Below are 24005 nucleotides of genomic sequence, written 5' to 3'. Positions count from 1 at the left end.
ATGCCCGCCAGTGATCTGATTCAGTACGCTGCTCCTACGTCGGAGCACGCAATCCCTCGTACAGGCTCTCAGCATATAGGAGAGTCTAGTCAGGACGCATCGTTTGGTGGACAAACCCAAAGTGAGACCACACTCGACATCCCAACACCGGTGTTGTCTACCGAACCCTCGTCGGAGCCCCAAGAACCAGTGAGTCACCCACCGATTGTAGAAGTAGCAAATTTTGATTACCTGCGTGTAGCCTTCTCGCTCATCAGCTCCGTCTCCTGCCCCCACCGAAATTATCCCGCTGGACCTTACACAAGAGGAAATTGTAGAAGAAATCCAGAAAATGGGAATTAAAGTTCGCGATTTTGGCCACGAGGCCGTTCCCATTCCGCAGCGCGCTGCCGAGCTCTTTGATCCACTACAGGCGTGGAACACGTACGAGACCGTAATTTTGCACCCCACTATGATGCGACCATGTCTTCCAGGGAAAATAACGCGTCGCTTGCTTGATATTGGCTGGCTTAAGAGGGAGGAGGAGGAGGAGCGGTGGAGTAATAAAGACAGGGAAGCGCTTGAAGCCTACGACAAACGACCACATTACCCATGGCGCGCGTACAACCTTCCCAAACCCAAGCGGGATGCGCTTGCTAAGACGTGGAGAACGAGATTTCAAGAGATTACCGCAGAACAAATGCTAGCGACAATTGCCAGACCCTTCTCCCGGTTTAGGGCGCCTTTTGAGTTTGGCGGGAATGTAGAGAAAAAGCGTGGTGCCACTGATGACCAAGAGGTGCAGGATGGGGACGTTTCACCGCGAACCAAAAAGCGACGGTTGGAGCAGCAAATTGCAGCGTCTTTGGCACCAACGCTGAACCAGCCCCCTGTTTTAATCAATGGTCGGCCGCCCCAACAATACCCAGCTGGTAATCCTGCAGACATGCAGAAGCCATCCTCCTCCTTTCAACCGACTTCCACCCGTACGCCCCAGCGCGTATTGTCCTAAATTATGCTATGTTGATATGAATAGCCCCGCAGCGATACTCACCGCGTCACTCCCTGCCGTTCACCTTTTTTTTGACAATAATTGCCATTACACATCACAAAGTAATATTTGTGACTGTATTACTGATATTTTTTACTTGCTTGGATGAGGTATCTCCGGAGATTGTAGCATTACTAGTTAGCTGTACTCCGTGTTCCTTGTAATGTTCCTTGTAATGTTTTTTCGTTCTATTTACTTTCCAAAGTGAAAATAGTCAAACAGACACGTGATATCCGTTCATCGACGTCGATCATTGGCCGATCATAATCGAATTGCCGAACGGAGTTGCATGATAATCGGTAAGCTTTACCATGCAAACCCCCCATCACTTGTTAGGCGAATAAATATCCCATCTATGAGGGGATCGCCAACCCAACTCATACCTCGCGTGAAGTGACAAGCGCGCAGGTTATTCTTGGACAGATGCAACTTGTACTATCGTCACCGGCGATGTCCGGATGTGATTGAACCGATTAAATGCCCGCGTGTGGCCTCTGGATGCTTTCGCGGAACTCCTACGAACCTTGAGACAGTCCAGGCTGAAGCATGAGTGATGTAGTAGGCGCGGCTGATCGGCATCAACAATTGAAGTATATAAAATGACTGACCTATATATTTATACCCTCCGGTTCCGATTACAGTAGACCGATGTTTACTGATCTTCAAGTTCTAACTAACGTACTTACCGCCCTTTCGCGTCTTTCCGCAAAATCGATATTAGTTATGGACCCCGTTTTATGAGTACCGCAGGCACGCAGCACGCTCCATATTATCGTGGCTCGGCGCTCATCAGCGTCACAATCCCTCGTGAATATTTATTGCCGTGAGGACAGCAACCTGTGATGCAAGTACCCTGAATATACATATTCATATTGTCCATCACAGTCTGCCCCACGGACAATAAACATGGATTCAAAAAGAGAATAAAAAGTACCTCGAATATAACATGGATATTAAAGTTCCTGGCAAGCACCACAAAGCAACAAGTACAACGGGCGCTCTGGCCTACACACAATTGGGGATACTTGAAATGACACTTTCGCGTTGTTGTCTATATTCCAGCTAACTTTCGAGCATATAATATTACATAATAAAATATCATCGTGTATTTTATTTGTATTTTATAATTTATCATAATTATTGCTTGAATCACGACTTGAAGTTCGAGAGCTGCTATAGAGAAGTCAGTCTGCGTACGTTCATACATCACTAAAGTCTAGATCATCTCTTGCAAGTCAGCACATCGGGTAACCTCTGATCGAGCATTCATATCTCCTCCCAATCAGACCGCCACCAGCACCTTGTCTCAAACACTTCGAGGGTCACAATAGAGATGTACGTGTTCGCATAATAGGAACTGAGGAAAGTCAGTCATTCTCGGTTTCAGGAAACAGACACCGCCCTCAAGTCTTGGTGTGGGTGACAAGATTGGAGAAGGGGACACTAGCCTCATGCTTGACGTGCTTCCCCCTGAATTATGCGACATAGCGTTCAAGCAGATGATAGACGAGGTTGATTGGAATGTGATGTATCATCGTGGTATGTCCTCCTTCCACCAACTTGTGTTGCCCAAGCTCTGACATGGTTGGGCGTTCAGGTGGTGAGGTACCGAGGCGCGTGGCGGTCGAGGGGGAGATCGCAGATGATGGAAGGTGCCTTCTATCGCCGCCGCATTTTCGATCAGCTGATTTTATTCAACTTCAGTTTCCCGATTTACCGACATCCTGCAGATGAGTCGCCTCTGCTTCGGCAGTTTTCCCCAACGGTAGCTACCATCCGCGAGCATGTGGAGAATGTTCTTGGTCACCCCGTGAACCATGTCTTAATCCAACACTACCGTAGTGGTGCGGACTACATCTCAGAGCACTCTGACAAGACAATCGATGTTGTGCGTGGATCGAAGATAGTTAACGTCAGCCTAGGCGCTCAGCGAGTGATGACACTTCGCTTGAAACGAGATGGGGTGCAACAAGCGGGTGACAGTGCTACCCCACGGCCATCACAGAAAATTCCGCTACCTCATAATTCAATGTTCGTTCTTGGTCTCGACACGAATGCGAAATGGTTGCACGCAATTAACCATGACAGACGTCCGATCCATTTGAAGTCCGCAGAGGAACAATTCATGAACGGAGAGCGCATCAGTCTCACGTTCCGTCATATCGGCACATTTCTTTCCAGGGATAACTCGCGTATATACGGCCAGGGGGCCAGGGGGAAGTTCTGTGACTCGGATCACGCAATAATTTGTGGCGGAGAGGAAGCTGCGAAGCTCTTGGAAGCGTTTGGTAAGGAGAATCAGCAGAGCGACTTCGACTGGGAAGAAGTGTATGGAGAGGGTTCCGATGTCTTACATTTTACTTCGAGGGAAAACCGGCCTCGGTGTTAAAGTTACTGTAGTAATTATATTGATTAGATTAAACACCTGTAGTGAAGTACAAACTACGTTATCATTGTCTCTGTTGTTCTTCATGTTTCCCGCCTAACGACGATGGTGACATTTGAGTGACATAGGAAAACACACGAATACACAACTCTCTCCCTTACCACCATCACTATCACTAGCTTGATTCATAGTCACTCGTTTCTCGCAGCGCAGGCAGCTGCCGGTACTTTCAGCGAAAGCTTTACTCGTCCTCTTGTTCCCCAACGTTCTTTTCCTTTCATTCAGAAGGTTGGCAAGCCGTCACTAAGGTCCGATTTGTTTCCGTAAGGATCTGGTAAGCGGAAGCATTCTTGTTCGGTTTCCTTTTTTGGGGGGCAGGATATTTAGTTTTTCAGGGCAGCGCGCATGTTGGTTTTGCGCGCGCCTTCTTCCCACCTTTTGGTTCACTATATACGAAAGGGAAAGACACGAGGCTCTTAATCGTGGACTTGGAACACGAGGCTTGCCTGTTCCTTTAGATCTCTCTGGTACATCGTCCTTGGAGACTTTTATCTTGACATCCCGCTCTACATCTTGCTTTCCATCTTACTCGCATCCTCTCCATTTTCTATTATTCAACTATCCACAAAAAAAATAAGTTCTCTAACGCGACACCAACTTATATTCTGCTACGTCTTCACGAACTCGCTTATTATTTCATCCATTGCATGATATTTTCATTTTATTAACGATATGTCACGACTGCAGCCCAGCACGTCTTCCGATTCTCCTCTAAGCGCATCTGCGCATGGGGATTCCCCAAACAGAGGCTACGTCTCTGAACGCCCGTCTTCTTCTACTCATCCGAGAATATCAGAAGGTTCAGAGGGTTATCCCTCATGGCTCCCAAGGAGGCCTCCGCCGCCTGCACCAGCATCAACTTTCCACTCCTCCGTTGGAATGTTCGAGCCTCCTCCACCCGAGACGTTCTCGGGTGGTCGAAAGGCTACACCACGTTCCGTACGTGTTGTGAGCCTCCAGGACAATGCGCAGGCTAGCGCTAATCCGTATAATCGCCGGGATATTACAGACCAGACTCCACAGAGCAACCCTCTACGTCCTCGAGTCTGGTCGCGTGCTACGACTACTGGTTTGAGCGAAACTCTAGTGCTACCAACAGTTAAAACACAGGAGCACTCTCAACCACCCAAGTTTCGGTCATCTGGTCTTCACCCGGAACTGCTTCGGAACCCTTCTGCCCTAACTCGTCTTTACTTTTACTTGCTTCCTTTCATGACTTTTTACCACATTCCTGTGCAAACATTCTTCGACTTCAACGCTGTATTTATAATCTTGCAGTAAGTTTTTATCTCGTTTAAGGATTAATAGGCAGTCTAATTTTATCATTCCGCAGGATCGCCAGGTTTCCTAATCCCTCCGCACCAGGCGTGCCAGGTTCGGGCAAGAATTGGGAGCTCGGTGCTGCAGCGTACATAGCTTGTTGGCTGGCTTGGATTACTACGGTTTTTGTTCTATATGAACTTGTCTACTCCTTCTGGCGCCGATGGCGTGCTAGTGAGTACTATCTTTCAACAAATTATATGCGACACTGAAAACGATATAGAGCGACCACTCATCACGCCATTATATCTTTCTTCAGCTGCTTTCAACCTCGCTTCCATGACGTCATACACGAACTTCTGCTTCATGCAGTACATCCGCTTCTCGGCTTTCTTCGGCGAAAATGGTAGTCTTCGTGATGGCATTGCGGAAACGTTCTGGTTTTACTCACAGAACCTGCCCACTGTTGCGCTTCTACTACCTCGAGCGGGACTCTCCCTAGCTTTACTGCTCACATTTACATCCGCTTCTCCTGATTATGTTGCTATGCTCGAAGCTGGCTTCAATCGTCGCGATGGAACTTATTTTAGTGCATCTGATGGCACACTAACGGCTTACGCCCGTGGCGTTCTTATTGCCAATGCCGCTTGGACGGCGTGGCGTGTCCTTGTGCTACTCCTCAGCTGGTGAGCGATCACAGCCTAATATATTTTTGTTTTTTTAAAAAAAACATGAACAGGATTGGTCTGTGGATTCTTAGCGGCCATGGCTGTGCCGGACTCTGTGGGCCGCGTTTCAGATGGGAGGAAGAAGATCACGAAAAGTCAGTGTCCAACTACAACAGCGATGGTGCCTCTGAAGCGGATGCTCTCCCGTGGAGCTGGAGAATTTGTACGCGTCTACGTATCCAAGAAGCCTATGATTTTTGCTTGACGGTGAAGCCTCCTGCACGGTGGTCTGGTGCCGAAAAGAAGGAGGAATCAGGACCACTAGGCTTGGAAACCTCCCCACCGTTTGAAGTCGAGCAGGTGCTTGCGGCTGTCGGTTTACCTTCTGTGCCACCACTAGCAAGGCGCGGTGCGCTTTCAGATGATCTTTTTGCCTATCCAAGAGAGGAGTCTGGTGAGGCGCCAGCGCCTCCACCGGAGCTGTCTGAGATCATCCCCAAAGTTGTAAAGAGATCATCGAAGGACAAGGAGATGACCGGTCCTTCTGCACCCCTGCTCAAGCTTCCGTATCCGTTCGCTGGGTATGGTGCCCAAGTATCGTCTAAAGATCAAATTCCCTTCCCGCCTTCCCCTGGTTCCAGGAAGGAAAAACGTAGATCACCACCCACCAGTGGCTCGGAACGTCCAGCACAAGATGATGAAGAGGATGATCATAATGATGAAGAAGAGGAGTCAGAAGAGGAGGCCGGGCCGGGGCCGAGGTTGAGATCGAGATCGAGGTCGAAGATAACAGCGAAGCTCCGCCACGCACCTCCGGTTCGATGTCCAGTCTTGGACAGCCGGTATCATCTCGTTACCCATTCCAACTTCGCCGTCCTACCCGTGGAGGTTCAGTTTCTTCAGCGGCTGGTACACACTCAACTCCTAGGACACATCCATCGACGAATACCCGCTCAACGGAGTCGCGAACATCAAATTCTACACAATCCACCGGCAATCGTGATACCTCATCTGAGTCTCCCAGTTCGCACGGCATGAGCTCGGGCTTGTCCAGTCCTAGTTCTGGATATGGTAGCCCGATACCTATGCCCCCTCGTCACCCCCAACCAGGTCGTGGTCGCGCTCGTGCAGGAACTGTTCCAGTGTTATCATCTCCCTCGATCGTGTACACTACTCCTACCAGAAGTCGTGTCGACAGCGACCATACGGAGACTTTTGGTGGGGGCGGTTATGAGTCCTTCCTTAGTGAGGAGGTTGACGATGATGATGAAGCAGAGGATGATGGTGATGAGGAAGAGGAAGAGGCAGAAGACCAGGATGATGAGCCTCAGATGATGGAGCAGCCTGTGCCTGAAGGACCCATGAAGCCGCGGAGGGCGAGGATAGTGTTGGTCTCCTCGGAGTTGGTCCTCGCAGCCCGAAATCTTCGATGGTCAGCAGCCGTCGTCGTCGTGGTCATCGCTCAGATTCTGGACGTTCACAATCTGGACGTTCTCGATCTGGCTCTCGATCTGGTTCGTCGAGTTCCCGTGCTGGTTCAGCTGTTCGTTCGCGGACACAGTCACTCATACACAGTATCGGAGCCGCCTCACGATCATCGTTGGATCTTGTCCAGTCCATGCGCTCTCGTGCAAATTCGTCTATGGCTCGTCTTGAGGAGGACATGGCGTTCTCATCCGACTCTCGCTCACGTAGCGGGTCAGAGGGAGTTCACAGCAGCAACGAGAATTATACTTTCGGGGTGAAGCCACCTGTGGGACAAAGCTCCGGGTCTCGTCTGAGGGAGGCTTCCTCGAACCCCTCTATCTACACCCCCTCTATTTCTGCACCTTCGGAGGCCACTACCTCTCATCTTACTGCTCGTCCTACTTCCCGCGAGCGAGAGGTCGAGCGATTAGATATCCCCAGGCGGCCGTATGGGGGGCAAAGCGATGATAGCCGACCCGACATCAGTACCGCGGCTCAATCGTTCATAACAGCGCCTGCTACAATGGGAGGCACTTCAGTGTCTAGTGAACCCCCGGCAAGCTGGCAAGAAGTGTTGCACATGGTTGACAGACCAGGCACTGAGTGGAGACCTGCATGAGCATTCCGTGTTTTCTCACTTTTTTTGCATGTTACTTATCTGATATCATCTATTCACATCATGACCCGCAACTTGACAATTCTTCATTTTATAATTCATCACTGGAGTTACATTTCACACTTATTCCCGCGCGAGACCGTTTAATTCTACTACCGTTGCTACTCTTGTTCTATCTAGCTCAATGTCATCCTCATGGATTCGGACTTTTACATCTAAAAGCATTGTAAAAGCCTGTAATAACTGTTCGACTTCGGGCAGGGTATATATTCTACGGCGCTTAATGACGAGCATACTTGATAACAATGTATGCTGGTTTTCTGAGCTAGTGCCCTGATTGTACTACATGTCAAGTACGTAGTCCACGCTGATACTCCCTAAGAGTGACAATCTACTCAATATGACGTGGAGTACATTAGGCTTTTGGATTGCTTTGTCGTGTAAACTTCACGAGTGGCACACAAGGTAAGCAGATCAAGGTACACACCTTATTTCGATAGCATGCCGACATGCACAGTTGTGATCCGTGCCGAGGGCTGATGATCCCGTGGTCAACGGGATCAACAAGCACACCATCAGCCAGATAAGCATACTTGGTGTTTAGAGCGAGTATAGATTCTGCAGCACTGCAGACATATATTACAGCACCCAACAACAGGACGCTGAGCGGGCGACGAGGGATTTGATTGAGAGAAATGAACGCATTACTCGACAGAGCCAAGCACTAAGCGATGCGTCATCCAAAAGGTATCGGTCGATGCATATGAATGCTCGTGAGATTGACAAGGAAAGCGAATAAACGGTAGTGTTACAATTATGGGCGACGACTGTACAAATATGCAGGAGATGAACCGCCAACCTCTGCATATCCAAAAGGAGGATAATGAGATCAAAAATTAGGAAAGTAACGAAGAAACTGGAAGAGTGCGCACGTTCTACCATCACATCAATCGTATCTAGATAGGAGTAATTTCAGAAACAGACAAATATAAGACAAAGTAAAAAGACTCACCATTGTCCTCCATGTCGAGGCTTGCAGGCGTATCATCGTCGTTGATTCTCGATCCGTCGTACAAAAATCTGATTAAGGGTCGTTCAGCACATAGGGAACCAACATAGTTTACACCACCAAGAACAACAACCTGCCCAACTTCTAAAAAGACAAATTGGAAAATTTTACTCACCGAATGCTGCCCACATCCTTGCCGACTTTAGTAGCATAAGCGCCTTGAAGCTTGCTCAACTTGGTGTTGCGCTTGATTTTGAAGAAAACCTCGTCCCCAGTTGAGCTTACAACCTAGGGGAGAAGATCAGATTTGCGATCCGTTGTGAGATGGGAAGTCGCGTCAATCGATGCGATGCCATCGATTTTCGTACCTTGACATTAATTGGCGCGTTTTCCTCAAGCTTAAATTCTTCCTGTCCTTGGGAATTTTGCTGCTCTTCAGCCATGGTGGCGAGTAAAAATTGTACAAATAACGTGAATAAAGATTGGGAAACGCGGATAACGTGGGTGAGATAAACTCAGTGAGGAAGTGACGAAGACAAGGAGAGATTTGTGAGGACGGGACGGCGAGCAGAGATTGTCGGTGTTTGTACCGCTTCTTTACCTAATCAGCATGTACGATGATCCAGTCTATGTATTCAGAATATGTAAAGTAAAGGCTCGACTGTAAAACCAAACTGATAGAAAAATTATATGAGAAGTATGTAACAATCAACCAAGGACCGTGTATGAATCGCCGAAGATGATAAGGAATAAATATTGATCAAGGGCCAAACGACCGCCTTCAAGTTCGACCACAGGCTATACATTCTTTTTCTTCCCCTTATCTCTCTTACCGGCTCTACTAAGCAGTTTCCGTGCGCGACTATACTCCTCGTCTTCGTCACTTGAGTCTTGCCATATGACAGGTTCGCTGGATCCATCGTGGTGGTCACGGTCCTTCTTCGTTGAGCTCCAGGGGTAGCGGCCATGAGCTTCATCATCTTCCAGGGCAGGCGGAGTAGGGGAGAATGTCGGCTGAAGAGATACCCGAACACTCTTTTGTCTTGTCGGTGTTTCAGTGGAGATCGTGGATGACTCGGTATCATGTTGCGGAGCCGGGGGAGTTGACCCCCCCTCGATAGGACTTTCCTCTGCCGTTCTATACGATGATATTGATGTCATCGAAACTGAATCTCTTATCGAAATATCATTCAGTTCACTAGCCTGCCTAGGCCGAGCTGGTCTTGGAGTGCACTCCCCGGGTTGCTCTGTCCTTCCACGAGGTTCATCATCCTCCTCAACGCGCACATCAGTTTCTCGCTTCCGTATCTCTGATAATTGAGCTGGGCTGGGTGATGGTGTACGACTAGAATTTCGAAGAGCCGAACGAAGGGGCGACACAGCTGGTCGGGAGGTCTGTTTGGAAAGGCTTCCAGTAGCTGCAGCTGGACTACTCCCCTTTCCAATAGACGAGCGACGAGGCGGGGTTTCGTATTTGGGTTTCGCTGTTCCCGGTGCGCGGGGAATGTCCAATGATCCTGAACGGACAGGAAGCCGATCATCTGAAAGTTTTGGGGACCACGTAGCATTGGTAGGCACACCTGGTATAGGGGCACGCGGGACCTCAAGTTTCGTTGTGCCTGGACTCGATGAGCCTGTGGCTGTAGCACCCCGGCCGTTGCGATTCTGTTGTGCGACATCCTCAACGATGCTCATAAGACTCACACTGGTGCTGCCTTTTGCTGGGAGAGGATGGACTGTCCCTGCTTTGGGTGTACGCTTGGGTTTCGATCTCGCAGGACCAGAAGAATCCCCTAGGTGTTGAGGTGCAGCACCATATGTGAGGGAGGCTGATCGCCGCGGATAACCTTCACAAGGCGCTTCCCCATTGATGTTATCAATATTCCCGGAGAGGTCTGTAGTTGCTCTGCGATGTTGCGGCTTGACTGCTGGCTGATTTGGAGCCGACCTGACGCTATTTCGCGTTGAGAGTGAGGAGGCACGTGAAAGGTCGAGCGGTTGAGCCTGGGGTTGGAGGTTGGGGTTGTCTGCCGCTTTACAGACGAACGTCGGGTAACAACCTCCGACTGGTTCCGAGATGGGAGGCTCGAAGGAACTGAATCATTTGCGTCAAGCTCGCCATCTGTATATCCGCCGTCCTTGCCCTTGAGCTCCGCAACTGACTTCTTCTTTTTCCGCCTGACGCTTGTGCGTGGACTTGCAGAAGGGGGTCCGTCCGTCTGCCATCCACTAGATGATGCAAGAGCTGTCATCTGTGACCGCCCCTTGCGCAACTTCGCACCTCCTGAAGGCAGGGGGGATTTAAGTATTTTCTCAGACTCAGACTCTGAGCTGTCTCGAGATCTGGAAGCCTTCATGTTTGCATCTGTTCGCGTAGACCAGCCCTTCTTCCCTTTGTTGCTTGGACTCGCATGCGGGGATTCTGTAGTGTCACTCCATTCCGCACGAGTTTGGTCCTTGTGCGAGATCTTGAATAGACCACGCAGAGAGCCGAAAAAACTCATGGATGGTTTACGCTCCCGCTGTTTACCGTTACGCTCGGGTGTGCGCTCAACAGCGTCTGGAGATACTTCGTGACGGAGTGAAAGACGCTTCAATTGTTTGAATGGATCGTTCTCGACGACCTCTAAGGGACCTTGAGTCTCCCCATCTTCACTGCTATCGTCTGCATTGCGAGCACCGTTAGGGATGTGAAGGAGTCTGCTACGAGAGCAGGCTTCTCCCTGTACTCATTTTCGTCTACCTCGGTGATGCGTTTGGATAATGGACGGCGGATTCGTTGTGTGCTACTGCCACGTGGGAGGGGATGAGCCTCGAGGTCTGTCGAACTCTCAGATAAGGGGGCTCTGAGAGGGGACGGGGAAGGGACACCAGTGGGCATGGTAAGTTCTGAGATGGCGTGCGCAGGAGGGATATTGATTGTCACCTCTTCATGACCATTGGAGCTAGGATGATCAGGAACCGCGCCTTCTTGGCTAGTTCCACGAGAGGGCCAATCGTGCTGTTGGGATGCACTTTGAGAAGGCGTGAGGGAGGAAATGTCGGAGGAGTATGATAGTGGGCCCTGTGCAACATGAGAAGGCAGCGCGGGAGAACGTAAAGGTTTTTGTTTGGGAGTAATGGACGTGGAGGGCGAATGCGAATGCAACGGAAATGACGACAAGGGCGGTTCTGGAACTGGATACGCGTTTATGAATGGGTGATCGGGGGAAAAAGCGGTAAAGTATCATACCTTTACCATCAGGACTTGGAGCATTAAGACTCTGTAACGCCCGAAGACCCTCCTTGCCCATTTCACCCCAAGCCCACCCACAATCAATAAGAGCCCGACAGCGAGCACCGAGACCTTCTCTAGCTATGCTAATCCGAAGTGCCTCCAATTCCAGCTCTTTGGTAGCCAAATGATTCTCGCATGCGCGTAGCTCCTCTTGAGCTTGCAAAAGTTTGGTGTTCGAAGAGCCATGTAACGTAGAATTGGTGGAAGGGAGAGATGTAAATGAGGTAGAACCAGATGGTAGAACGAGTGATGAGCGAGGATCCCGTGTGGTCTTGGAGGATTTGGAAACTTTGATGAGCCGAGTTATTCTGAAATGAAGGTTAACGGAGAGCTGGTAGAGAAAGAGTTAAGACGCACAGAATTTCCCTGTCACGGAGAATAGCTGCTATGTCTTCCTCGAGTTTTATCAAGTGGCCGAGTTGGTCGCGCCAGTTCTCAACCGCCTGATTGTACAGCTGAAGAGCATCGTCCGCGCCGGAGAGGACATCAACAATGGTGCCAATAGTTTGTGCTAGGGAGACTGAAGAACTACTAGGAATAGCCGAAGGTGAGGCAGCCGCGAATGCAGAAAGAGATGCGAGAGCAGCATGTGATATGGGGAAAAGAGCGGATAAATGTTTCGTGTACTCCTTTTCGTGTGCTATGAGGTTGGAAAGGAGACGAGAGTCTGGAGGACGGTGGACCGTCATCAGTTAGATATACGACAACGTATGATGGATTAGGTCGTGCTCAACGACGAGGAAGCGTTGCAGCGCGCTGTGGCGAATGATGAGGTCTAGGAGAAATATTCGGATAACAATATTTCCAATTGCAACGAGGATCAAACGAGCCTGCATGGGAGGCTGTGCACATCAAACGTGACCGGTATGTAATTTCATTTTACATAACTCACAACTTGGGCGACACTCACTGCAAACCTCCGCGCTGCACTTCAGATTCTAGAAATCCTTGGGTTGCAATCCTCCTGCAGGCTTGCGCGCAGTACCGTTTTTCTTATATATTATGACTCCAATTCAGTCTCGGATTCTGGACTCTGACACCAAACTTCCTCATACTACCTCGTGCGCAATCAGTCCCGCTGTTTAGACTAGGTTGGGCCAGAGGACAAGAGCAGTACGTGTACGCTCCGGTAAATTCTGTATAAGTTGTCCTAAGAGAGCTCACTCTCTACCATCCCATGGTCCTGTCATTTGAAGTTTTGAGCCTAATACATGACTGCCACAGGGTACTCCTTCTACGTCCCCCTCGACAGCGCTGTGCTTTCCCGTGGAATATCTTTGTGCTTTGAGCATGCCATGATCTGGGTCTTGTCCTGCCGCAGCGGGGGTGAGTACTTTGTTTTGCGCGTTCGAAATTGAGTGGAATCGCCAGCCTCATCATCATGTCTCGGATTCTTAATGCATTAAGGCAGGGGGCAGTATTCATTTATTCCATTGCTCGCCAAAGTCATCGAGTCCAAATACGCATGTCAATCTCCTTCTAAACCAGCCTCTATTATACGTCTTCGGAACGTGAATGCTCATCCTGTCGTTCATAGGAAGGATGGGGAAATAACATGTTGTCCATCTAGGGTAGGATGGACCACCATTGTAAGTAGAGTTGGGCCATCATTCCGTGAAACTACTTACAACTGCTTCTAGTACTGTTCACTTCGGAAACATTGGGGGCGACTGAGGCAACTTTTATGTGTCGGTGGAGGGAGAGCTATCATTCGAAAGCGAGTGTATCGAACATCACCCCTACATCTATTGTAATGATCTTGTTCCAGCGGTCCTCACTCCCGCCTTTGCAGGATGATGCACAGGACCCTGTAATAAATAATTTTGTGTGGCAAACGCAAACACTGATGAAGAAATCCATTTCTGAAGTTCACATATCCAGATCATAAAGTTGCGCCATACTAGCGCATGGACATACAAGGCCTCTATTCTTTGACGACAAAATTATTCTATTATCCTAGTTAACTTCTGAAAGCTCGCAGACCGCCACGTCATAGACATGGTACAACTGCACAGAAGTGATCACCTTCAGATCCTCCGAACCACTCTCCCATTGCATCTTTTGATCAACTTTCAGCCTACATTCATTTTTGGGAAAGTTGGAGGGCCGCTGGATTTTCAAAAGCCTCCAACAACCATAAAGTAGTTGCTCCATTGGCGAATCCAGGACATCTAAAAAGATACACAAGGGGGACCGCTCTCATTGAGAAATCTTGTCGAATTATCCGAATAGTATGGCCACCGAACAAAGTACAGTAAAGTTGTTGGATCTGAGATTCATTGCCTGGATCCTTATCCCAGAGTCGACGCTCCAGACCACGTTTCATGACCGAATAGAAAACAACAAGAATGAAAGACTCCAGGTCATGGTGTACCCCGCGTTTAATGTGTGCCGGTCAAATTTCCTTCTTGGACTTGTCCGGGAGAAGCATCATGGATACAAGTTCCTCGGTCATAAACAAAGCAGTACCCTGAAGATAATGTTTAGTGGAAACAGGCAAGTTGCAAAGTAGATACACTTTGATCTTCACCGAGGGGACAGTTTCCTCCAGAGAGACGCCTCTAGTATTCAGCTGACCTGCGAAGGGGGAGAGCGGATGCAATGAGACTGTGGTTTCAGTCTCTGGCTGTGCCACTGAAGCGAGTTCGAGATCTGCGACAAACCCCTTCCAACCTTTAGCATGATCAGAACCACCGAAAAAATTGCCTGGACTCATGTCTTGATGAAGAATGCATTGCTCCACGAGTCCTTGATGTCCTGAAAATATAATGATTCATGAAGGTGATCAGCACGCTAACTGAATGATGACGAACCTCTGAGTGCGGCGAGAGACCCCAAAATGAGGTCTTTCGTTGTGCCCGCATCTCACAAAGGGGGTCCCACAGTTTTCAGCACGAGATGATGGAGGATGGGATCGTGGGGAACGCCAGCGTCATTGTTAAGAATGAGAGAACGGAGGGTGCCGACCGTGACACAAGCGTGTCTCCCTTGCTACAGGAATACAGACATCATCCCCAAGACTGAGTTCAGCGGCGCCTAGTATAGGTGATGACTTGATGTGCGTGAGGGGTGTTGATGAATTGAATTAAATTCCTTGGATCAATCACTCTGGTCGTGTGCCTCCTTTTCCTACAGCAAGAACTCGATGCTTGGGGGGGATCAGAACCTGTCGGGACTCGGTTGTAAGGCGACAAGGATTTAGCACTCAGGGAAAATCAGAACGTATCCAACGGATTGCAACGTTGGCTGAGACACTGGACACGTGTACTGTCACTACATCTTGCAGTGGCCGTAGCTTTGAGTGTTAACAACTCTGGCGAGGTTAGACAAGTCAGCAGCCTTGAAGGGGAGAACAATGGTCTTCTCAAACGTCCCGTTCCATGGGTAGTCACCTGCCTCAAGCTTACGGCCATGGGCGCCGATCAACGGACACCATGCTTCGTCTTCTTCTATTGTACGTCTAATATAAGCAAGCGCTCGTGTCGGATCATTACGTTGTATCCCGTGCCCGTCGCGCCTTTCAAAATCAGCCTCGCCCCAGGGCTTCCAAGTCACCTTCACGCTGGTGTTTCACCCTGTCATTCAACAAGGACCCACAACGCGAATGCAATGTCCGACTCACCACCACTAACTCCTGCCTGTTCGCACACAGTAAGCGTCCAACTCCCCGACCTCCTCTCTTCATGCGCGCCCTTTGAATTACGTGTCAATCGGCATTGTAGGTCCGTATCTCGAGCGAGCGAGGCGTGGTTGCGCGAGGTAGGGTTGAAGCTGGAGTGGAAAGGAATGAAAGTTGGGTTGTGGGCTGCTTTGTGCTATCCTGGTGCGGATTTGACTCAGCTGAGGTTGGCAGTGGATTTTTTGAGTTTGTTGGTTTTTGAGCAGGAGCAGGGGTGGGAGCGGGATGGTGGTGGTGATGAGAATAAAAATGAAAATGAGAACGGGATGATTGATCTGTGAGTTCCCATAACGGTCCAATGACAGTTGATTTCGCTGACAACACGCACGAAGAATATCCGACCGACTCAGTCGCGTCGCGTACAAAAGCCCAGCGTGGTACATGCGTTTTCATCGATCTATGCGTGCGTATCACGATGCAAGGCGGCGTCTTCATTCCCTGAATTCGACGTGTATCCCGGATTTGGAGACATATGTCGACCTACGAAGAAACGCGTCAGGTTTGAGGATGGTGTTTCACCTGATCGAGTACGCAGGGGGATTGGACCTCCCAGAACGGGCGTCTTCGCATCCGGTGTTGAAGCAGTTGACAGACCAGGCTTGTGATCTTATAGCTTGGTCCGAGGTACGTGCTTGCGTGAAACAATATGTATATACTTAGGATTAATATCGGTTCTAGGACGCTATCTCATGTGCAAAAGGCATGACCCCAAGCTCAAAACTCAACATCGTTACCGTCCTAATGAAAGATCGGAATTGTTCGTTCGGGAGTGCGCTTGCGTATGTAGGCACGCTCGTGAAGCAGAGCGCAGATGCATTCTTGGTTACTGAGCGCCAGTTCGCTGCGTGTGCTGTGATGAATGACGACGCCAGGCGGTATGTAAAGGGGTTACGGGATTGTATTGCTGGGAGTGTGAATTGGCTGTATGAGACGGAGAGGTATTTGGGGACGAAGGGGAATGAGGTTAGGGCGTTTGGATGGGTGTTTGTGCCTGTCTTGGATTAATGTTCATGTATACGTACAAGTTTTGTGTACATGTTGGGTGTATTTCGATCTTCAAATGACTGGGAGTGTGAAGGTGCCATGCATCATTCAGTGGGTCCCCCGTTTTCAGTTAGTAGCCGTATTATAGTATGTTCATTGTCGACTAGGTAGCTAAATGCATAGTTTCTGCGGTAAGACAGCCACCGCGTTCGAATTTACCTTGCCTATCACTTTCCTTCTGTCTGCGTCTACTTTCGTATCAAGTGAATTTCCTATGGACACCTGTGACTGCCAACGTACGACCAACAGCAGTCAATGATACAGGTGTTGCAGCCAGACTACATAGGCAGGGGGGACAACGCAATAGAAAGAGGGGTGAGCCTGAAGGTCACAGCCAAGAGTCTACTAAGATCATACCGGAGATGAAGAGCAGACTCATAGACATACTAATGCATGAGGGCCTGCTTGGTGTTCGACACTCCGGTGCCTGCACCGCCTAAGTATCAAATTCAGAATATGCGCATGCTTTAACAGAGTGGAGTGTTGCGTACTACGTGATGCGCGGGAAATTCCACTGCTTAGAGTCTACAGACACTGCAGACCTATTGAGCATAGGACAGCGCTTCAAAAATGACTTTGGAGGTGAGGCTAGAACCGGAGTGGACGCTGAAGCAGCGGCTATTTGAGGACGGAGCCTGAGCCTTGAGGAGGAAATGATGGGGATGGGGATGGAGCTATGTCACGCGAGTTGATGGTTTGTGGAGGGTCTCGGATTCCGTCCGGAAGCTGGACTGGAGGAGAGGCGTGGACTGGAAAAGGTATGTCATCACTGAAGTGACCTTGGGGAGGCAGAGGCGGGAAAGTAAGGTAGCAGCATCATGCGAGCCTGCAGTTTCTGATGGGAACTCGGTTCCGTCCGGTAGTTCGTCCAGTGCTTGTGCAGAAGACGCTGAAAGAAAGTCGGAGCTTGGTTTGAAATTAGATATGCTGCTGTACAGACAAGATGCAAATTTATTACCTGGTCGATGTAGCTCGTGATGTTGGACGCTGAGGAAACGAATGAGAGCAATACGGTACCGCATTCATTATGATGGTGCAGCCAGTCGTCTTGCTGGGACGCGCTCATTCGGTCCACTCAATCTTGCTCTCTCCGTTCCACGCAGTTGATTAAATCGATATTTTTAGCTCTTTGTTATTCCAGTAAATTGACTTGCGAAGACGTCAGAGAACCTTACGTAGACCACGATATCGAGTGTATAGTTAGTAATTCATTGAGTGTATACCTAGCCTTGGGTCTTAGATCTCAGATTGGAGTTGTTCGAAGGGGGAGATAGTTGATTGTGTAACAGGTTTTTGAGGACATGCACGAGCGCCTGGGACGAACAAAACGAAAAGTAATAAGAGAGACAACCTTTCATTAAGGAGGCACAGACATACCAGATGGTCCTAGGGCCACAATAGACTCGTCCTCTTGTTCAAGGAGGAGATGCATCTGCTTGATGGGGTTGAGGCAGCGAGGGTTTCATGGGAGGCTGGGAGGGATTGGTGTAAGAAGCTGGGGCAAAACTCAGCTGACTGATGGTAATATATGGGCACGAATAATGATAATGTGGAGGATTTAAATGCTGCTGTTGCGTGGGCCGCGTGTGGGATGCGGGATGAGAGCAATGAGGATATGTTTGCGTGGTGTCCGGGCTGGAATTAAGCTGAAAAGCACCTCGCTTGTTCGCCATATCCCGTATATAGTATTATTTCGTACCGACTGCAGTGTTATACTCGCCCATCCCTGAAATATATTTCCTATTTTCCTTCGCACCAAAGCGTCAGAGTGAGCTGGTGTGTCGGGGTACTCCCGGCCTGGGGGGACGGAAAAACTAGAAGTGTTCCAAACATCGAGATTGTCATAAAAGCCACACAATGTGGCCCCCGTCTATCGCCTAGTTTATTCGACATCACACTTACAAAACGTCTTCATTCTTTGGACAATGAGACAGCGTGATCATGACTCTCAATTATAGCACTTTTCACGCCCTCTTGCATGTATCATGCTAATTGTTCCATGCTGGCGAAAGCAAGCACATCAGCAACTCGAACTCAGGAGACAACGAGAAAAGAAAGGCTCACTCAGACTCTGGTTTTGTGATACATCCGGGATCAAGCATCCCATAGCCCGTGACTACTCCACAGCAAGTTGGGCATGAGCATGGATACCAGGCCGTTACGTGTCCGTTAGGTCCGCAAACATACCCGAAAGCGTTGCCATTGTTGTAACTTTTGATGCCCCCCGAGCACCCCCCTTTATAGGTGGATGGCCATGAGCATGTGATCTATGGTCTGCATGTAGGCTGCAAAAGTATTCACCTGTGTAAGGAGAACAGGGTATGTCTGGCCCATCGCCGTTGGATACGACAGCCATGCCAGCCGTTGCTGTGACAGCGATCATTACAGAGGTGACCCGGAGTGAAGTGAATTTCATGGCTGAAACTTGATAGTGTTTTCTGAATCAAGTACGTTGGCTTTTATACACGAATAGTATAGGGCGCAGCCAAATAGTTTGGCAATTTGCCAGCTCACGCATCGTGTCATATTTTTCTCGAAGGCCTTCAATAATGTGTAGTGTGGGGGGCAAAACTCTAAGCGCTTAGCTAGGTTAATTGTAGGCTATTAGTATGTGTACGACATTCCTAATGATGTTACCTCATCCCAGCCGTTACCCTCACCCATCTCAACCTCATCTAGAACAGTCTGTGGTATCATTCCTTGTTCGACCTGGTCCAACTTGTCAAAATCAAGAGCATTCCTTCCGAGCACCTGATGAGTTACCAGTGTCACTGCAATGTCTGATGCCATTTTCAGTAGTAACGATGTGAGCTGTTGTCAATTTGTTCCAGGCACTCGAAATTGTCGTTATCAGTGATGCAAGGGGGCACCCTCCAGCATGCACCATCTTACTTTAGGAGTGTCGTCTTGCATGTTCTCTTGAATTCAAACCATGTTATCAGAGATTTAAATTACACCTCTGAGTCTCGGATACCCTGGAGTTCTACCAAGTTTTGCTACCCCCTTTTGCGTGAGTTCTACCGAGGACCGGGCACAACCAGTTTTGCCGAACCGGTTGGCAAAACTACCGAGTTTTGCCAACAACACCAATAATGTGACGGACGCACTCGTGGCACGAGTCCTTTTGGTATAGTTCGGCGAACGTTGATATGTGATGATGATTTATTCATTCAATTCACACTTGCTGGGATGCGCTCACTGACCATACACACATAAACACTCGATAGAGCGATGTTCGGTGCCCGCATGACTTTGCCACTAGCCATGGCATACAAGTATCCAGGTCAGTGGCTGGGGGGACAGGAAGCATTTTCCGAAGACGTTAAATAGATGTTGCTGATATCGGCTGTGGAATACATGGACGAAACCGTCTTGATATTTCCAATATCACGACTCACGAGTTGATCCACCCCTCACTAAGTAATTCCTGACATTACTTAGTAGATCCTAGTGCCTTCTCTTCCTAACCGCCGGACAGCCTACGGTATCTCCCTCCATCACTTCCACGCCCATGTCCATTCAATGGCGATACAGGATCGGTGCATGTAGCGAGATGCAAGAATGTATACTTTACCTTCGGCAAAGCAAAAATACACTGAAAACCCCCATTCAATCAGAACGATAAGATCATAACCTATTCCAAATGCATGATGAGTTGAGGTTGCGACTGGTGTTCTGCGATGGCTTGGACCTCCATCACCTAGCCTTTGGAACCAGTGTCCGCTTGAGATGCGCTTTCAAACGCCCAATGATAATCTTCAGTACTAGGGACGACCAGATGGAAGAGGACTACGATGTAGTTGCGAGAAATTGCCGAACTTTTCACGGTCCTGACAGCATTCAATAATCATTACGAACATTTCAACTGTGCTAACAATCCCTGCTGGTCAATAATAAAGCATCGCACGCTGACAGCTCACCTGTTTTATAAAGGACAGCATGCAATAGGGCTAATGCCAACCTTTGAACCAATAGATCATATCACGAATCTCACGAAACACAACAAACTCGACAGGACCTATATAGCTCGTCCATGTCAGACAAAGTTGAGCTGGAGGACGAGGCGTAACATGTGTTTAAACCCTGCTGGACACAAGTTGTCAACTTGCCAGTGTCGACGATTCAACTTGACGTTACAAATCTGTTGCGGCATTTTCCGGTAGGGTCTTGTTCTCCTCCACCTTCATAACGTTCTCAAGTGCGGTGTAATAAGCAGGCGTGTCTCTAAATTTCTAGAGTGCATTTAGCTGTAGTGCATATCCTGGTATCATGTTCATGTCTTCTTACCTTCTATTCAATCCCGTCAATTTGTTTTCAACCGATTTGAGGTTCTTTAGGTTGCAGTGGACACGTGCTAAGCACATCTCTCGTCCTCCCACTCTCAGCTTATCCAAGCGGTCATCTGTGAAACGTCAGAATCATACAAGTACAACTACTGACATGTCCTTACTTCAACACACTGGTCCATCAACGTTTTACACGGAACTAGCAGAGTTACCTCTTCCTGTGTCTGCTGATTTCGTTGGCAACGATGGTGCGTAGGCTATCAATATAATCAGAGATTGATGATAGACACCCGCACAGTTGCACGCGTCACTTATTCTGTTCGCGATCACGAGCGCAACATTACACGATCCCTCACCAAGACTTTTCCCAGGGGCATCACTTCTGATAATCAGACGACCTCCCATGATTCCTCTGAAGTTAAGGCGTTTACAACATCTCCTTCCAAGTCTCGTCAGGCAATCCTCCGAGAGGTTGCTAATGGCACAAGTACGAAGCGTTTCGTTGAAATCTGGGCTGGCGCCCAGGTGGAGGCTTCCTTGGATGTTACCAAGTACCATGATGCTTTCCATACCGATGGTGAGTTCAATAATCCACGAACGTCCCGAAATACTTGCGAATCAGATGTCAGATTTCACATCCTCGCTCTCCTTCTCCCCATCGGAAACATCCCTTCTATACACCGCCGAAGCAAACATCAACAGCGATGATAATGCTTCAGATGATCCTTACCCTAAATTCAGATTCACCCCGCACTTTGGTGAACCATCTCGCGCCAGGAAAAGATCGACCATTTTTCTATTCCGCTGGACAAGATCCACAGACTTCACCAGGGCTGCTAAGCAGGACATGTTGCTCGTTGCCCTTTCGTTGGCACAGCCTGCCCAAGTACCCGTCCTTTTTGGCCAAGCTACTTTTGCGACGGAAGATGTCATCTATGCCAGTGGACACGAACACACCAAAGACGGTCGACTGCTGGGGGTCAAATGGTGCTTCAATCGTCCCATGGGCATATGGGAGATTAAGCTCCCCGAGTCAGTAACCGTGCAAGGGACACCTTTTGGCACCAAAATATTGTGTAACGCATTGAAGCTGACTCCGTCAGAACGGTCTTGCCGCTCACCTCGTGTGTTATACGATGATGGTCATACGCCCACTAAACTCTTCTGGTTCTCAAATCCCGTCGGTGGTCCCCACGCATCCTGCGTTTCCCTGGAATCTCGTGACCTAGCCACAGGCACCAACAAGGTCCTCGTGGACACCGTGATGGAGCCTACCTCCGAAAACGACTTTCCAGGCCTATATCCCAATTATAACATGCCCTCCAGTCCGTTTTTACGTCGTGGAAATCGTACATACATCGTGCTCCACTCCTTATGGCGCTCTCGTGCGACAATCCTCTTCATCGATACAGAATCAGGAGCGATTTCAGACGAGACAAAAATGCGAGATGGCGAACCCTTGTATAGTTGGGACTTCCATACCACAGACAACAAGACGTGCTTCATCTGTTCAAGGAGCACGCCTACTACCCCATCCGAGGTATTACTAGGATACTTTGATCCACGCGACAACCTCAATTGGAAAGTCCTAGATAAGCCAACAATATCTTTCGCGAGTACGTTCAAGTCAATTTGAATTCTTGCCAAGTCTCATCATGCCTTTTAGCTGAAAACGCACTCCGCGATCTCACTGCTTCGATTATACCCATCGGTGCGCGTCCTCCAACAGAGACTCTTATTATCCAGTCGAAGAAAGCTTCCACGAGACCTGGCCCGAAACCCATCTGCATTACCATTCCACATGGAGGACCACATGCATCATCGACAACATCATTCTACCCTGCTACTGCTGCACTGGCTTTAGAAGGATGTAAGTCCATTCCAACTTCGCGACTACTGACCGCTTACGGCAAGCATGCTCGCAGATACTCTCTCCCTTCCCAACTATACCGGCTCCATGGGATTCGGCGAAAAATATATCCAAAAACTTCTTGGGCACTGTGGAACAATGGACGTACAAGACGTCGTAGAGAGTGTCAACGAGCTCGTACGACTCGGTATCTCAGAGCATGGACGACAAGTTGTTCAAGGTGGAAGCCACGGTGGTTTTCTCGCTGCGCACTGTAAGACTTCCCTTCTCCAGAAAAAAACACTTTTCACATCGACACTGATGCACAGTGATTGGCCAATACCCAACCCTATTCAATGCAGCAGTGATGCGCAACCCCGTAACTAGCGTAGGCGAACTAACAGCGTCTGACATCCCCGACTGGGCATATGCTGAACTCGGGCTCCAATTTACCCCGGACTCGCTCATGATGCCTGCTACATTCCAAAAAATGTTTGAAGCATCGCCTATCGCGCACGTTGACAATGTACGCGCGCCTGTGTTGTTATTGATTGGAGAAGACGACTTGCGTGTGGTACCGGCGCAGGGGTTGAGATTTTATCATGCGCTCAAAGGCAGGGAGAGGAGAGTGGAGATGTTATGGTTTAAGGGGGAGACGCATCCGCTTGATGGGGTTGAGGCGGCGAGGGTTTCGTGGGAGGCTGGGAGGGATTGGTTTAAGAAGCTGGGGCAAAACCCAGCTGACTGATGGGCACGAATAAAGATGTGGAGGGTTTAAAGGCTGCTGTTATATGGGCGGCATGTGGGATGCGGGACGTGAGCAAGGAGGATACATTTATGTAGTTTGGTGTTCGGGTTGAAAGTGCTTCGCGTGTTCACCCCATTCCGTGTATGGTGTTACTTGGTACCGACTGCTCTGTTATACTCGTCCATCCTCAAAATATGTTTCCTATTTTCCTTCGCACCAGAGCGTCTGAGCGAGCCAATGTGTCGGAGTATTCCCGGGGGTTGGAAAAACTAGAAGTGTTCCAAATATCTCGCAAACATCAAGATTGTCACGAAATCCACAATATAGCCCCCGTTAATAGCCTAATTTATTCGACATCTCACTTACGAAGCATCTTCATTATTTGGACGACGAGACAGCGTGATCACGACCCTCAATTATAGCACTCCTTCAGGCCCTCCTGCACGTATCATGTTAATTGTTCCATGCACTGGCGAAAGCAAGTACACCAGCAACTCGGACTCGGAAGACAAGAAGAAAAGACAGGCTTACCCAGGCACTGTAGTGTTGTCAAATTAAGTCAAAAGTTCGTCAACAGGCTGACAGCAGCCCACGAGAAACCCATCATCATCAGTCATTACATAGCA

The 24005-nt window shown here is 49.0% G+C and overlaps 9 protein-coding genes across 9 annotated transcripts; 5 read left to right on the top strand and 4 right to left on the bottom strand.

Moving 5' to 3' along the window:
- BJ212DRAFT_1295973 (uncharacterized protein) lies at positions 1-991 on the top strand (the record flags this gene model as incomplete). The annotated part of the gene is made up of 2 exons (XM_041332382.1): positions 1-189; positions 242-991. The coding sequence occupies 2 exons, from the start codon at positions 1-3 to the stop codon at positions 989-991; spliced, it is 939 nt and encodes a 312-aa protein (XP_041198646.1).
- A 1490-nt stretch (positions 992-2481) lies between these two features.
- BJ212DRAFT_1295972 (uncharacterized protein) lies at positions 2482-3419 on the top strand (the record flags this gene model as incomplete). The annotated part of the gene is made up of 3 exons (XM_041332381.1): positions 2482-2569; positions 2628-2682; positions 2735-3419. 3 exons carry the CDS (start codon positions 2482-2484, stop codon positions 3417-3419), a joined length of 828 nt encoding a protein of 275 aa, XP_041198645.1.
- A 729-nt stretch (positions 3420-4148) lies between these two features.
- Positions 4149-7490, top strand: BJ212DRAFT_1476216 (uncharacterized protein; the record flags this gene model as incomplete). Its single annotated transcript, XM_041339339.1, has 6 exons — positions 4149-4753; positions 4810-4970; positions 5020-5422; positions 5476-6135; positions 6198-6947; positions 6980-7490. 6 exons carry the CDS (start codon positions 4149-4151, stop codon positions 7488-7490), a joined length of 3090 nt encoding a protein of 1029 aa, XP_041198644.1.
- A 551-nt stretch (positions 7491-8041) lies between these two features.
- On the bottom strand, positions 8042-9086 carry BJ212DRAFT_555386 (small ubiquitin-related modifier). Its single transcript, XM_041343499.1, has 5 exons — positions 8865-9086; positions 8672-8784; positions 8500-8567; positions 8420-8443; positions 8042-8348 (listed from the first exon to the last, which is right to left on the bottom strand). Exons 1-5 carry the CDS (start codon positions 8937-8939, stop codon positions 8302-8304), a joined length of 327 nt encoding a protein of 108 aa, XP_041198643.1. The 5' UTR covers positions 8940-9086; the 3' UTR covers positions 8042-8301.
- A 1-nt stretch (position 9087) lies between these two features.
- BJ212DRAFT_555385 (uncharacterized protein) lies at positions 9088-10521 on the bottom strand. Its single transcript, XM_041343498.1, has one exon. The coding sequence runs from the start codon at positions 10189-10191 to the stop codon at positions 9295-9297; it is 897 nt and encodes a 298-aa protein (XP_041198642.1). The 5' UTR covers positions 10192-10521; the 3' UTR covers positions 9088-9294.
- Positions 10522-11122: 601 nt separating this feature from the next.
- Positions 11123-12606, bottom strand: BJ212DRAFT_1524718 (uncharacterized protein; the record flags this gene model as incomplete). Its single annotated transcript, XM_041341723.1, has 3 exons — positions 12131-12606; positions 11729-12081; positions 11123-11667 (listed from the first exon to the last, which is right to left on the bottom strand). The coding sequence occupies exons 1-3, from the start codon at positions 12460-12462 to the stop codon at positions 11123-11125; spliced, it is 1230 nt and encodes a 409-aa protein (XP_041198641.1). The 5' UTR covers positions 12463-12606.
- A 2776-nt stretch (positions 12607-15382) lies between these two features.
- BJ212DRAFT_1444524 (isoprenoid synthase domain-containing protein) lies at positions 15383-16457 on the top strand (the record flags this gene model as incomplete). Its single annotated transcript, XM_041337970.1, has 3 exons — positions 15383-15729; positions 15785-16100; positions 16131-16457. The coding sequence occupies 3 exons, from the start codon at positions 15383-15385 to the stop codon at positions 16455-16457; spliced, it is 990 nt and encodes a 329-aa protein (XP_041198640.1).
- Positions 16458-18324: 1867 nt separating this feature from the next.
- On the bottom strand, positions 18325-19055 carry BJ212DRAFT_555212 (uncharacterized protein). The gene is made up of 3 exons (XM_041343497.1): positions 18798-19055; positions 18561-18732; positions 18325-18498 (listed from the first exon to the last, which is right to left on the bottom strand). Exons 1-3 carry the CDS (start codon positions 18910-18912, stop codon positions 18480-18482), a joined length of 306 nt encoding a protein of 101 aa, XP_041198639.1. The 5' UTR covers positions 18913-19055; the 3' UTR covers positions 18325-18479.
- A 1881-nt stretch (positions 19056-20936) lies between these two features.
- BJ212DRAFT_1261057 (Alpha/Beta hydrolase protein) lies at positions 20937-23379 on the top strand (the record flags this gene model as incomplete). The annotated part of the gene is made up of 6 exons (XM_041330158.1): positions 20937-21030; positions 21081-21359; positions 21412-22398; positions 22449-22652; positions 22708-22905; positions 22961-23379. 6 exons carry the CDS (start codon positions 20937-20939, stop codon positions 23377-23379), a joined length of 2181 nt encoding a protein of 726 aa, XP_041198638.1.
- Positions 23380-24005: the final 626 nt, after the last annotated feature.

Source organism: Suillus subaureus (assembly GCF_016647635.1).
Source record: "Suillus subaureus strain MN1 chromosome Unknown BJ212scaffold_3, whole genome shotgun sequence".
NCBI classification, from domain to species: Eukaryota; Fungi; Basidiomycota; class Agaricomycetes; order Boletales; family Suillaceae; genus Suillus; species Suillus subaureus.
Note: the sequence above shows the minus strand (reverse complement) of the source record. Positions and strands in the feature narration are given on the sequence as shown.

Bases quoted from the DNA above. Each gene is read 5' to 3' on its own strand.
- BJ212DRAFT_555386 (XM_041343499.1), bottom strand. From the start codon at position 8,939: ATGGCTGAAGAGCAGCAAAATTCCCAAGGACAGGAAGAATTTAAGCTT. The intron at 8,568-8,671 runs GTGAGTAAAATT...ACCCTTAATCAG, and splicing joins AAGGATGTGGGCAGCATTCG to ATTTTTGTACGACGGATCGA. The intron at 8,444-8,499 runs GTGAGTCTTTTT...ACTCCTATCTAG, and splicing joins CCTCGACATGGAGGACAATG to ATACGATTGATGTGATGGTA.
- BJ212DRAFT_555385 (XM_041343498.1), bottom strand. From the start codon at position 10,191: ATGAGCATCGTTGAGGATGTCGCACAACAGAATCGCAACGGCCGGGGT.
- BJ212DRAFT_555212 (XM_041343497.1), bottom strand. From the start codon at position 18,912: ATGAAATTCACTTCACTCCGGGTCACCTCTGTAATGATCGCTGTCACA. The intron at 18,733-18,797 runs GTGAATACTTTT...CCACCTATAAAG, and splicing joins ACCCTGTTCTCCTTACACAG to GGGGGTGCTCGGGGGGCATC.